The sequence below is a fragment of the Cardiocondyla obscurior genome, linkage group LG03, assembly GCF_019399895.1.
Source record: "Cardiocondyla obscurior isolate alpha-2009 linkage group LG03, Cobs3.1, whole genome shotgun sequence".
Lineage (NCBI taxonomy): Eukaryota > Metazoa > Arthropoda > Insecta > Hymenoptera > Formicidae > Cardiocondyla > Cardiocondyla obscurior.
The window spans coordinates 8,526,896-8,541,807 of record NC_091866.1 but is presented as its reverse complement, the minus strand read 5'-3'; the positions used below and the strand labels follow the sequence as shown (position 1 = coordinate 8,541,807).

Below are 14,912 nucleotides of genomic sequence, written 5' to 3'. Positions count from 1 at the left end.
GCACGTGTCAGAATTTAATCGGGCGTTGCTTGGGATAGACTCGTGTAGAGATACCACGTTTCCGGAATCTTAGATTATATCAGAGATCTAACATCTCGTCGGTGGGATTATTACACTCAAGCTTGATGTTTACCACGAAAAAAAAAAAAAGAAAAAAAATTAAAAAAGTAAATCATTTAAATGTATAAAACGTTTTTTTTTTTTTCTCTAAAAAATTATATATTTTTTAAAGTAACTTACAAAGTTAATTCAGTAACAATTGAGTTAAAATAGAATTTCGAAACGTCTCGTTTGTGCTCGTATTACGCCGCCTTGATGATGATCAAAGAATCTGGAAAGGATTGTAGCACGCAAGGAACCGGACGTTGACCCACGCGTTCAGGTGCGCGCGTAGAAGCTGCGTTAAATGCATTGCGACACGTTTCAAGTCATCCTAATTCTTGTCCTGTTTTACGGCACGAAAGGAAAGTTTCCTTTCGACGGAACGTAATGCCTCGCTATCGGTGCACGTGGCTCGGTATGACGTAGCTGTTATATTTTTGTTCGAACACGTCTGGAAATCCTTTAAATTTTTCGCTTGCTTCGGAATGTAGTTTTTGAAGAAATTCTTTTTCGATCGAGACAGCGCGTTAAAGAGATAACAGATTTTCCTTCACTAAAAATCTCCACTAAATTATCGCCGGTACTTCGATGCGAGAGATCACCGGCGATCGGCGTGACATTTCTGATAAATATTGTGATATCGCGATACGCGATATATGTGTTTAGCCGGGGCATTAAGTAAGGGAGACCACAGCCTACATCTCGCGGCTGGAATCTTTATTGTGCATAATTCACGTTACGCCGCGAGAGGCCAATCATTCGGGATATAATATTACTCGAACGTGAATCGAACCGTGACAATAGTATATGGTTCCCGGACTATGTTATCGATGATACTCGCCGCGGTACGGCCGAGTGCATGCCTGTACTCCATCAATAGCGATATATATTTATGAGATATTTGCTAAAAGCCAATTGTCCACAATGGAAAATATTTTTAACTCTAAAATTGTAATAAAATACTGCTGCAGTCTATTAAATAACGTCGATTCGTTTCAATCTCTTCGCGATAATAAAAAAAAAAAAAAATGAAAAAAGCTGGGAGATCGAAAATAGAAGCGCGGTGAAGAATTTGTCGTCGTGACAAATCGCGGCTGAAAGGTATATCGGCAAGAGCCGGTAGCGTTGGATTAGCGGTACCAATCGGGTGATATTGGTAATAGACCGTAGAACACGGCGATAGAGCGCGAGGAGGACGCGGAGCCAGGAGAGATTTATTGGCCGGTCGCTTTTAGATTTTATCGTTTTGTAGAAATTAGACAACCGGCTTGTGGTCGCGCGGATGGCCGAATAGATTGAATCCTTCCTCGCTTCTGTCTTTCCTTTGTCGTAGGATCGGTTCCGCACAGCCGACGCCGGTCGACGCGCGATATCCCAGAGAGTTATACCCCGGCACATAATGACCGTTATTTAAAACCGAGGGAGGCCGGTCATCGCCGAGGGCGCGTCTGGCCCGCGCAACATTCTTGCCTCGTCGGAAGACCTCGTTCGAGAGGTTTGTGCGAGCAAATAACGATATATATACATATCTATGTACGTATAGGTGCACGTGCACATCTTTCTCTCTTTCTCTTTCTCTCTGCATGTACGTATACGTATAGAGGGAAAGAGAGAGAGGTCTGAGACATCTGCGCCGGGTCGGACAGTTGGCAGTAAAACCGTACGGCCGCGTCGGATAAGCCGATCTATACGATTCCCCGGCCCGCAATCACGATCGCGATACTGCACGCAATTCATTCTTCGCTTCTCCGTCTGGGAAGAGTCCTTCTCTTCTCGCGCGAAATCGCCGATCTACCACGACACTCGCGAAAGCGATCGCCAATATCTCCCGTATGGGGGAGGCCGCGCGAGACCGATTTTTATACTTTTTCATACTTGCAATCAGTGGAATTTTTTTTATTATTTTTTTATTTTTATTTTTTTTTTTTCTTATCGCTTTGGAAAATAAAAAATACAAGTGTCGTAAATATTTATTTTACGACAGAATGGTGTTGCATTTGCAATCAAAGGGTTCAGTAAACTCTAATTTTTGCCTCGGCGTGTAACGTGCGAGAACAGGACGATGTCCCGCTAGGCCTGATCGTTTCGCACATCGTGCTATCCGTCACTCGCGCTCAACTTTTTACGGTGATCCGCCTTTCCTCCGTCGGCAGCGCGAAATCGTTTTACCTTCCCTTTTTTACGCGACCGGATCGCAACGGTGCATCGCGAATGCTCGCCGCGGGCTAACGACCGATTGTCGAAAGGTGGTTCCTTCGCGCCAAATGAGCGGGTACGCGATTATCTTGTAAACCACTCCATAAAACTTTAGGGGCTACCGGCACCATCATCCCTCATCGTAGGAATGTTATCGGTGCAACGGCCACCGAGAAGAAAAGAACGGAATAAAAAAAAAAAAAAAAAAAGGAAAGAAAAGAAAGAACGAAAATAAAGGGGAACAAAATAAAAGAACGGAACAGAATGAGAGAGTACCCGTATCTCTCACGCGAGAGAGAGGAGGATGTCGGCGAGAGTCATGCGTTCTCTTCAAGTTTACACGCCTAATAAATTACTGTAAACTGGAGCCCGCGTAGAGGAGAGTCGTCGGCCCTTTCCCGTCGCGATGCTTGCGCGAATAGCAGTTAAGCCGCGGCCGGTGATTTGTGCGATATCGTCCATCGTCCTTATCAGCCCGTGGAATCGAGCGCGCGCGTCTGAATCTTCCCCTAGTAATTTTATCCCGGTTGAGGGTTCAAGTTGCGTATACCTCCAACGAGAATTTCATTTCGCGGACACTCGGACGGACGATCGTTCGTTAAAGCTGCTACGTTCGCGATACTATATTACGGCAGTACGGAAAATCGTGCGTTAACGATAGAAGAAAGCGTATGACGAAAGCCGGTCTGCGATCTCGTTAACTCCGCAAATGATTTTCGCGTCGGGCGAACGGAAGCCGGGCGGCCGAATTGTGTCACGCCGCGCCGACGAAATCGCAATGCGGTTTCGCGCGGCGATGCAGGGGATCGGCGATTGCGCATTTCACGCACGTGTGCCCCGCCGTATAAATGGGATTAAGCCGGATGACGAAAGTCACTCCGGCCTCGGAATCGTGCCGCGCCGGTTGAAATTCCACGCGGCGACGACGGAGGGAAAAATGTCCCGGGGAAGTGCGCGCGAGCAGCGAAGAAGGAAACAGTTTTGTTCTGTAAAGCGGCGAGATTTATCGCGGCACGTCGGTCGGAATTTAGATAGGTAACTCGAAACGCGCGCAGCTTCGGCGCGCTAAGGAGCTTTCAGTTTCCCATGCAGCGTGCTTGTTGGAAAGAGTCCCGCGTTTTCTAGTCCGATGGTTCATAAAATGATGAGCAAACGAAGCCGCCGGCCATAAGGAAAAGCAATTCCGCAGTTTTCGCCGCGCAAGCGAATGGAGGGAAATGAGAGACAGTCGTAGGCCGGGGGGAAAGTCGCTCGTCGTCGTATCCGCCAACGAGGGAAAACGTACGGACGATAACGCCGCGTGACTTCTCATTCGCCTCGCGCGAACGGCCCGTTATTTGATCTGCATGCCCATCCTGTCCAGCTTTTTGCGCCGGGGCGGTCAATAGTAAACGTCCGGCGACGCTTCTTTATCGTCGCGAGGAACGGGCCGAGGGTTCTGCGCCGCGCGCGTGGTTCGAGCGTTTAAAACGCGGAACTAATTCGTCGCGAAAGACATCTGATCGGCGGAGCCGCGTCTTTTTCACTACCTCCGGCTGCCTCTTCGCGCGTGAGACTTACGTCGCGGCGCTACGTGGCGAATTCGTGGGCGTGGAGTAACGTCTTCCCCGGCTCAATTTACTGTTAGTATCGTACATGCGGCTAGTCCCGCGGATCCGAGTGCGAATTTACGACGCAGCCGACGGGGACTACGCGTACGCGCTCGCTTCGCTCAATTTAAAGTGTCCCCCGACTTCCTCCGCCGAGCAACGTGCGCGACTCGTTCGCCTCCGAAAGTAATTACGATCGCGCGACTTCGTCAGGTAGCGCGCCAAGTTACCGTCTTTCTTTTATCGTCGTCTGTTCTCTGCTTACCGACTTCGTCGCACTCCACCTTGCGAATTTTAATTTCAAACACGTGAGCGTGCGCTCGAGCGGGAAGAGCGCAAAAAGAACAACCAGGTAGTGAAACCGAAAGGGAAAAGTAACGGTGAGTTGTCATTCACCGTCAAGTCATCCTAAGTAGCTTCAAGGCTGATCTAGGCGAAGCTAGAAAAGCTGGCGGCTCGACCGTTCGTAATCGCCCGCGCCCGTGAATCATCGACGCGTTCCGCGTGGAAATCATTCATTCGACAGCGACATGTTTCTCGCGTGACTCGACCGGAGCGTTATCGAACGGGAGGGGAAAAAAAAAAGAAAAAAAATAAGAAATTGCACGACGAAATTTCATCAGCTCTGACGTCAATTGAAACTCGAACGTGTTTCCGTAATGGATTTCGCGATTCGTCAGAAAGCGGCTGGTATTCGGGCGGCGCGAACGTAATCGCTTTGCGTTTCATTGAGAAAATACCATGAGGTGAAATGCGGATTAAATGGCAACTCTCGTTCGGGTCTGCAGCCATCGGCCACTTAACACGTTTGAGTCATAATCGCCATGCGTCGTCTCGCCAGCAACATTTTCATTAAAATACGAAGTGCTGTTTATTAGAGGCCAGTTAGTGGCGAGTCGAGCGCGACGCCAATTTCACGTCTCGCAGAAGGAGGATGAGGACGAGGATGCGAACGAGGTGGTGGAAGAGGAAGTGGTGCCGAAGGGAAACGAAACAGAAGAGAGGCGTACGACGCAGGTGGAGAGAAAGGGCTGAAGAAAAATGCCGATATATTGAATAGCTCCTCGCGGGCGTGAAAAAGCCAGACGTCGTTAGCTGACGGTTCTCTCTTGAAGCTGTCGAGCCACTATCGAGCTTAAACATTCCCCACTTTACCTCCCGTCCATTCGATCTAATAGGTCCGCATTACCACGCTTTATTGCCTCGTAATTTCCATTTCTGATGCCAGAAACCAATATAAGTCGCGGTGGATAGCGCGCACGCAGAAGAACGGCGGCCTCCGCCGTGCAGCGAGCTTCGCGACTTACTTCGCCACAAAGTGGTTTACGATTGAGACGAAAAAGAACGAGTCGGAGTATTAATCGTATGACGAAGAGGCTCTCCTTCTTCTAGAAAGGGATAAAGAGGCGGAGAACGAGCTTCCCCGTCTTCATCGAGGGAGAGAGAAAAGAGAAAAGGAAAGAAAAAGAGAAGAAGAAAGAATGAGAGAGAGAGAAAGAGAGAGCAGTCAAAGCATTATCATTTTTCTTGCAGCTTCTCGCACGTCCACGCGATTGCCAACGCAAACGCGAGCGTGAACTCGATGGAGTCTGTAACCTGTTCCGATGATTCCAGCCGGATTATCTCCACAACCGTTACCGTTCGCTCTGCCGAGCATAATTTACGTTCTACGCGCCGACTATCGCACACAGGACACGGGCCATTAAAAAAGCGATTGCGTCAGTGCCAATTCAAATAACCAAAGGCCAAAATATTAAATAATAAAAAAATGTTGAAAGAATATCTGAAAAAAATTCTCACGCTTTTAAAAATCATATTTAAAGTAAATCTCGATTTCTGCGTTATTTTTCTTGGAAGAAAAAAAAAAAAAATCGTAACGTAACTTTAATTAATCGCGAACCAAGGATCTTTATTTTGTAACGTTAACTGTTTATTGTATCGAAGTGCGCGCAAGAAGTGATAGTTCTTGCGAAACATTCCGTTTTCTGGAATAATTCTCCGCGAAGAGCAATAACATCGGAGGCTGAACCGACCGTAATTTTCTCGGCGCGACCGAGCACAATGGTCGTTCCGCATCGAACGATTTAAGGAAAACTCTCACCTGGATAACCCTCCGGGATGACGATCTCCGGTCCCACCTTGACGTCGTGCCGGTACCGGTGTATCAGCAGGCTCGCCGTCACTCTCAGAGATTGCTGTTGCTGTTTGTACAGGAGCACCGGCCTGCCGCCGGTGCCTTCGAGTCTGACGACCCTTGGTAACGAAAATCGGTCCAGGAACTCTCGTAGCGGCATGTATGCGCCGCTGGATCCCGAACCACCCTCGGCGGTGGCCTCCCTCGAGCTCGGCAGGGATTTCGGCAGCGAAGGTATCTCCTCGCTGGACATGGTCGAGAATTCGCCGTTCGACGACATGATATCTCACACGTTTCGCAGCCGCGTCACCGCACGAACGGCAGAGAACATCGAGAGGCGATCGCACAGTTCGAATAAGCCGGAGACCACAAAGCTAGGGATCAGGAAACTGACGCGACGCGGTTGATTCGAGCAGAACGAGTCCTCTTCAAGGCAACGCTGAGAACCTCGAGGGCTTAGGGTCATTTAATCCCTGTGGTGGTCGAGCGACTACGACACTTGCTTTCGAAGGCATCTTCGTTTCCCCTTCGGCACTCTCTCATTACCGCTTAATAACGGACTCGGATGCGCTGGCACTTTCTTCTTCAATTATGTCACTCCGTCGCGGCCGCTCGGCGACCGTCACTTTCCGTCTCGCGGCGCAATGATAGCAACATTAACCCTCTCGGCGCTGAGTTATTTTCAACACTTCGTAAACGTGATTCTAACGCAAAAATTTTCCCGCACGCGAAGGAGAAAACGAGATCCGATTGCATACGGAGCACGCAAACAATCGGTTACGCTTAGATCTTTATCTTGCGCGATAAAATCGATTGTTTCCCTTATCGAACGGCGTAAAATTGATTTTCATCGTGTGTTAAAGCCGGCTCGTTGATCTCGGCTCGTTGCAAAATAAATATTACGTGAAAACTTTGTTCACTAGACATTAAACTGTTGCTCGGAGCAACAGCACGTAGTGAGATTCGAAGATTACGAAAAGAAAAAAAAAATCGAGACGATCTCTAGTCGACGACACTTGTCAAGGCGATCGATGTCGATCCTCTGCCGCGAATTTGACACCGTTCGCATTACACTCTTCACACGTGCGGCTGACCATCTCTTTCCGCGGTCGATCCACGGCAAAATTACCACGGTATCCTCAATCTCTTACTTCTTGGCGGCTTTTACAATTAGACTGTCACGATGGCGATGCACCCGCGAGGCGCTAGAATTGACGTATCTTTCCGGGGAAGCTATCGGGATGTCCCAGCGACGTTTGTACGCCGGCCAGCGGGAAATGAACGATGAAGATCGTCTCTCCGGCCGAGGTGCTTTTTCCGGATGTTCCCGCTCGCGATGATAAACGACAAACGGGCTCCTCTTCCGGGCTGCTTAGTTTTCGAGCCCCGCCGAGGCATCCGAGGATGGATGGATTCGACGGACGTGCGATCAAACGATGAATCCCACTCGGTTAACCGAGTCGCTGCTGCTCTCTCGCTCTTTCTCCCTTTTTCTCTATCTCCTGACGCGAAGGCAGTTATCTCCCGTGGGGTTCGATCCCCGTGGCGTTTATGATTTACCGGTGCAGTCGGCTTTCTTTCGCCGTTTCTTACGCGAGCCTCGCAAGATATATCTTGTGGCGCGGGAGCTTTTATTGCTTTATGCCGAGCCGTGCGGGCCGCGGGGTGTCTTCAGACGCCTCGGTAACTGGGTCTGCATCCTGGTAGCTTACGAACAGGACCTACCGTATCCCGCGAGGAGAGGCGAAGGCCAGAGAAAGAGGCAGAGAGAAATCCCGCGGGGATATCCTTCAAACACCTTGTCGGCCCAGGTCGCGCTGCATCGCGGTGGTCTGAAAACAGACGGGTAGGCGATGGTTCAAAGTGCTCTCCGCCCGTAAAGTTCGATCGCGGAAACGCTCTGCGGATCTGCGAGAAGGTGCGTTACCTCGACGAACGTCATTACGCGCATTTAATTGCAGAAGCGATCGCTAATCGGAACGGCCCGCGCAATTGTGATCTACGATGACATGCGATAAAAAACAGTCGCGTATTAATTTTGCAATTTTACGCAGCCATTCGTTTTCTGCGAGCTTACAAACGAAGCGGAATTAAATTAAAAAGCAAACGCGCACGAACTGTATAATATATATAACTCAGTTACTTTTCAAATATTTATCGCGAGAGATTTTTTTTTTTTTAATTTTATGAAAAAGGCACGTACCCCGAAGAGCGAGCAAAGAGAAAAATATCCATAAGAAAAAGAAGCACTTTAATTTTTCCCCGTACGTTCGACGCCGTTCTCCGGACGATCAGGGTCCAGTTAATTTCGCACGACTGCCTTCTGGCCTGCGGAAGAACACGCGCGCTTTTTGGAGAGGATCCGATCGGATCAGCGGACGCGAAGTCACTGACGCCCGACTCGAAGTAAGCGGAGTGTAAGAGGTCCACCGGCACTAAGAACCGCACTCACACATTTAAAAGCGGCGTGTAGCCGATGGTCGTGCCGTGTACCACCACCTCTGCTCGGCCTGGCTCACCTGGCTGTCAGTGCCAGCAATACCGGCGGCCCGAGCCTCGCCCGCAGAGTCCTCCGTACGCCGCTTAACAGAATACACGCGCCTCGTTCGATCTGCGGTGGACGTGGGTTTATTCAATATGGGTCTTCTTATTGTTGCTCGCCAAGAGAAGCTGTTACCCCACAGGAGCACACGTACCGCCCTCGATACCCTCTTCCTGCCTAGGAGCCTGTAATAATCGCCCGCGATAGCCCAGTCGGTTTCTATGTATGCGCGGCCGTGCCAACAACGGAGGCACAAGCAGCTGACAATTGCAGGCATGCTGAGATTAAATAGCAGCTGATCAGATCGCGGCCGGGATCAGGAACTACCTCTCGAGAGCGCGCCGTATCAATCTCGGCGAGGTAGAATCGCCTCTTAAGTTTATGCGCCCTACGCTGGCTCGATCTTTTCCGCGAGTTTCTCGAAAAGTTAATTTAACTTTCAGTACTTCGAAACGTTTTATTCTTTTTTAATACGGTCGATGATCGAACCCGATCGCGTTCGAAAATTCAAACCGCATCTCGACCGGCAGAAATGCACGCGTTTAACAAAAAAATGACGCACGCTTTTGTAAAGGACGAACCATCTGTGACTGAAATGTTACGTGCACGAATCCCTTATACGGTTATACTTAAATAAAACGAGCCCCGCGTAGCTCCTATATTTGGTAACGCGCATGAAATTCAGCCACGACGATATCGCGCGTGATAGCCTTACTTTTTGCATGCATTTCGAATTTATATATCGCCTTGCGCCTCAGCGCGATTCACTCCGCGCGTTTTGACGACGCGGATAAAATCGTAAAAATTATAATACGAGCAAATCACTATGGTTTCCGAGTGGGTGGAAAGTGGAACGTCCTTGGTTTTAATTTCTGTCGAGTTTGGACATCGCCGACCGACGTGTTACATCATTATGGGGGTCCACCTCACGCATCGCTTTTATACATAATCCTTTTTATGGAAATCTCTCATTATACCGTTTAATAGAGGTTTTAAATATCTCAACATTTAATAAACGAGCTTTAATCTTATTAGGCAAAGTAGAATACGTATTTATCTTAAGTAAAAAAAATTGGTGTGTCGCCTGATTTAGAAGTTTGATTTTAATAATTAATGTGTCGATTATCAAATCGACGATTTTGAGATTTGGATTAATTTTAATATTTAATTCATATTTCCAGGCAAAGACGGTCTCCGCGATTTTCGAGATCGAGGTGGAAGTACCGTCTTTGTCTGGACATACTAAATTAAATATTACAATTAAATCGTACGAGAATAACGAATAGATAGGCGCGGGAGGGTCGGGGGGAGGCGGGGGGACGGACAGAGTGAGCGAGTGCGAGCCTACGTGCCGTGCGCTAGGTATATTCCCCCACCACTCGCACTCTCGCTCTGTCCTTCTCCAGCGGTCGCGCAAGTACACACGTACTACACACCGCGCAACGAGCACATGTCTCCGTACCGAAAGTAATTCACACTTCCGTTTAACAAAAACCCTTCCGGCAAGATAACCACGATTAACCACTCGATATTTCTTTATGTTACAGATCGACGCGGTTGCATCCGCCGTCGTCAACGAGGTCGTCACCGCCGATATTAATATATACGAACCGCAGCCGGTTCGTCGGTCGTCCCGAGAGATCCGCTGAGTATTCGGGCGTAGTTTTTCGACACGCGACTTTCTTTTAATCGCGAGTGCCGAACCATGGAACGCGCGAGTGATCGTTGAGTAATTTCCGCGGTATTAAAATCACGGGTCGGGGTGTTCGCGAGTTTCCAGTGCGCGGAAGGAGGACTCGACACGTCCCATCTGAGAGGAGGAGCAGGCCCGGGACGGGCATCTTGCATCGGCGGAGCAACTCTTAGGTAAGCATAAATTTGTTAAAATAAAATCTTTAATAAATAAAAACTTTTACCTTTTTTTTATATTAATTTTATTAATTAATTTACATGTCTACAATATTTTTTTTTTTTATGTTACAGTCACCGGCAGAACTCTTCAACTCCGCTGAATCCACGCTGATCGGTAAGTCACATAATTCTACACGCTACACTTAGCATCTCGCCAAGCGAAAAAATATCATCCCGGCAATTACACGAGAGAGCGCGATTGTTTGCCGGTTGACAGATTACGGGAAATTGGCTGGTTCGCCACCGTAGAGTTTACGGATGAAAGCGTTACGCAATACAAATACGCAATGCCCCATTGTCGTTGTTCCCGCGTGATTTAACAATTCACGGCGATCTAATCCAATCGCCGTCGTCACAGTCATCGTCGTCGTCTTCGCCGATTCCCATCGTTTCGCCGCGGTTTGCGAAACGCTACTGGATTTCGAGCCGATCGTTAAGCAAGCGCGCGTGAATTTCCGTCTAAGCTCTGGGAAATGCCGCGAATAGAGATTGTCGCCGCAATTTACGTTGTCATACTTTGCAGAGTGTGTAACGGTCTCGCGTACGACATTCGCGAAACGCAACGATAAATCCGTGTTAAAACTCGGCGATAATATCACAACGGCGCGTGGGTTGCGGAAATTTCTTACACGGTTCTCTTTCGTCGATTAACAGCAAATAAAACTATTTAATAGCAAAGCGCAAATGATACACGCCGCACTGTCGAATGAGAGTTTCTGTAAAAATTGCTGAATATCGCGCGAGCAGCCGAGCGTACAAGAGAACGGCCATTCGAAGTTGCTAACAAGATCGAAGAAGCGTCAAGCGATGCTAAAAAAAAGTTGCACCACAAAGTAGTACGTATCTTATTGCCGCAACACGTCGCGATCGCCGCAATCTATGTTACGTTTTTTCGCATCTCTTCGCGAACGAGTTCTTTTAGATATTTTTTTTTTAGCGCGTCTCCAGTATTATTAATTGAATTAAATTTCATGGCGCGCCTCGGTTTTCAATCGAAATTATCTCAAATTTTTAATTTAGACTGCGTTTCGGACAGGATTTATTTAGGGTTTTTTTCTACAAAGATAACTGCATACTCGGTTCAAAATTCGATCTGCCTTTTTTTTATCACGGCCGTTATCAAAATGGCAATGTTATGACGATGACGAGTGAATGGAATTAGAAGCTGAATCAGATTTTAAACTAAGCAGTCGTTTGCTGACTCACTTCCACACTCATTTCAATTTACTCCACTATCTCCTGAAGTCGTCAAGAAGCGGCTGCTCTTCCGCACAATCATACTTCCTTGTATTACCCTGTAGTGCGAGTTATTTTTTTCCCTTCTTGATTTGACTCATCTTCCGATTCCGCGTAATTTATCACTGAGGTCAATTTTTTATATCGGAACAGACGAGGGTTCTCCGGCCTGTAAAATTTTTTTTGATACGTCTTATCGCATTCTTTACGTCTTCGGCGAAGGTAGCGAGTCTCTTTAACGAGATCAAAAAGGGAGCGTCTCTCGGTCTCGTCAAACGATGTTACTCGACGAGGGTCAACGCGCCGAGTTTACTGGTACCATCATCGCGACGACATACGCCGGACGGTCATTCGATTCTATATATACTACGAGGCCTCGTTTAGTTAGAACGGCATGCGCGGATAGTGATAGTAGTAATATAACTGATCTGCGAAAAGGATCGGCGAAGGCGAGCCGGAGGGTCCATCGGCGAGAAGATCTCCGCGAAGCGATCTTCCCACGGGCGCGCGGCGCGCGGCGATGAACGTATCGCATCCATGAAGCCGCGGCCTTGCTCGGCCTCGGCAAGGACAAGGCTCCCATTTTCGATGGAAGGGCGCGAACAATTATTATACCGGCCCGTATACGTGTGCAGGGCGCGGAGGTGTGCGCGAAGCCAGGGTGTGGCTTCGAGAAGACAAAGCTTCTTCGCGTGTAACCGCGCGCGCGGAGAGCTCGAGATCAAGGGAAATGTTGCCACGCGGAGATGCGAGGTGCGCGATTATGCACTTTTACGGGACCGCAAGGTCGTCCACGGGGAATCGTAATCGGGCGCGTCTGTTTCGCGCGTTTACCCGGGGGATTCTTCGGGGCGAGCTCTCCCGAGAGCGGCACGCCGCGCACAGGAACTTAAATTGAAATTTCGTGTTCGGCGAACTTATTTTTTTCTTTCTTTCTTTCTTTTTTTTTTTTTTTTGCGCTAGGGCACGCGGTCCTTATAAAAGGACAGCGCGAAAACGGGAGAACAGCGCTCCCTGCGCGATAGATATAAACGATACGTTGAAACAATGCCGCAGCTTATTCACCGAATAAGAATAACACGCAAATTATTTGAAAAGTAAGAGCCCGCTATTCAGAAAATAATGACCGCACTTTCTTTGAGGCGCGTTACAAAGGAGAACCATCGGTCAAGCGACGCGTCAGCTTGACGGGCCATCGCGGAATTCCGGCGTGCGATATTGACTTTCTCGAGGGCCGGTCGTAGAATCGCGATGCATCATCGTCAGCGCATCTGCCGTCACGCCGGGACCGCGCCGCGCCGCGCCGGCGGAGGTGCAATCGGCACTTAAGCGTGACACTAATGAGCGCCGGCGATGCAACCGGTCGTCTCCCAGGGGCTGTCTCGCTGTAATTGGTTAGTTAGCACATTTATTTTATATGAAACGCCCGCTGAAAAATGCGAAGCGCGTGCGTCCTAATTGGGAACGGCTCCGGCTCCGGCCTGGGCTTCGCTCCGGCCCGGGTTCAGCTCACGGCGCGCGGCGCGGAGTGCCGATCGACGCGCGCGATATCGATTGTCGGATCGTTGACAGGCATGACCGAGTAACGCTGCCCTCGGAGAGCGGGTTTGAACAGCCAAGTCACTTTCATGGCTAAGAGGAGCCCAGGCATTTGCGAGCCTGCGAGATACGCGGACAGCGCGTAATAAACTATTAGCAACTACCGCCCGATTCTATCTCTAATCTTAATCCGTGCGAATTTACCGATGGCGCTCGACGAGTGGCCTTTCCCGACCGTGGGACGACGCAAACCTCGGCCAACATTTTTTTTTTTACCAACCTACGTACCGTCGTTTAACCCTCGTGAGTGTCCCAATTGCAACTTGCCACAGGCTCCGTCGTTCGTGCGCATCAATCGCCGCACGCGAATATGAACCACCCATGTTCTTCGTCGATTTTGCTTCCGGGATGCAGAGCTCCATGCGACGCGACGGGAGCTAGCCACGAACGGATCGTAGGATCGATCGCGGTGCTTCTTGAACGACGTATCGATAGGATGTGTGAAAAGTATGGTTACGGGTATAGGCGATACGATAGGCAAGTGTCGGACGAAACCACTTGTTGGAGAGTTTTTGTACGGGAAACGAAACCTGTTGCATAGCATAACTAATATGGGCAGCTTTTAACACCGCACGTTTTGTACCGTTCGGCTTTCATCATTTTTAATATTATAATATATTAATTTTTTAAATCTGCACCTTGTAAGTCTATAACAATTGTGAGCTGCTACAGTTATAGGATTCATTTTACTTCTTTATATGTATATTTCCCGACATTCGGATGCATGCCGTACTCCCACGTAACACACATTCGAAAACGATACGCCGATCCTCGGTACGAGTATTTAGACGAGTAATGCACGTATAAATGAAGTTGAGTAAGGCAATGTAAGCAAAAGGTGGCAGGTGCTACGCAAGAGATGCTTTTTTTTTTTCGCCGCTCATCTTCTGTTAGTAGCCGCAGAAGCCAGGCACTCCGCCGAGGCTGCCGTGAAGTCTTCCAGTAGTGATGTGCACGACCGAGACGCAGTTTGCATCTCTGATATTAAAATCTTTCGGTATTTATCGTTAATTACTGGGCAGCACAGCCCCGACTCTTGATTTATTAAAACGATACTACTGCTCTTATTTATTTTACGAAATTATAAATTTATGATGGCTTTGATATGACAATCGAATATTTTTAATTTAAAATTTTTTTCACTTTACGGTAAATTTAACGATAAAAGCTGTTCTTTAAGTAAAAATTAGAACGTATACGTATACTTATAAATCGATTGATTTCTTTGTCGAATAAAAAGTCGCATACATGCGCCGGTCGTTCATTTCCAAATTATATTAATGATTTCCTTAACGAAGTCGACGAGGTTGAGAATAAATGTAGGCCAAGCTTTGAGAAACGATTTTATTTTTCGATCCGCACGTTCGTAGCCATCGCTAGTCGCAAACCTTGCTTACCTGCAGATGTAATTGCAAGGTACTTGGATTTTTATCGTCGCCACTGCCACTTTAACCGAACGAACACTCCTCATCTTATTGTTGTCTGGTGTTCTCGCCTTTATGGCAAAAAATAAAAAAAAAAAAAAATATAAAAAATAAACGCATGGGAGGAACGGGGCACTTTTAAGAATTCCAAATGGGAATGGACAAAGGGCAGTATATGC

The 14,912-nt window shown here is 48.2% G+C and overlaps 1 protein-coding gene across 1 annotated transcript in view; it reads left to right on the top strand.

Moving 5' to 3' along the window:
* Positions 1-5,659, top strand: part of LOC139101309 (trichohyalin-like) — a 13,722-nt gene extending 8,063 nt beyond the window's left edge. The window contains exons 3-4 of the mRNA XM_070654341.1: positions 4,777-4,844; positions 5,325-5,659. Coding sequence (XP_070510442.1) covers positions 4,777-4,844; positions 5,325-5,625 — 369 coding nt within the window. The 3' untranslated portion in view covers positions 5,626-5,659. The remainder of the gene's footprint in view (positions 1-4,776; positions 4,845-5,324) is intronic.
* Positions 5,660-14,912: the final 9,253 nt, after the last annotated feature.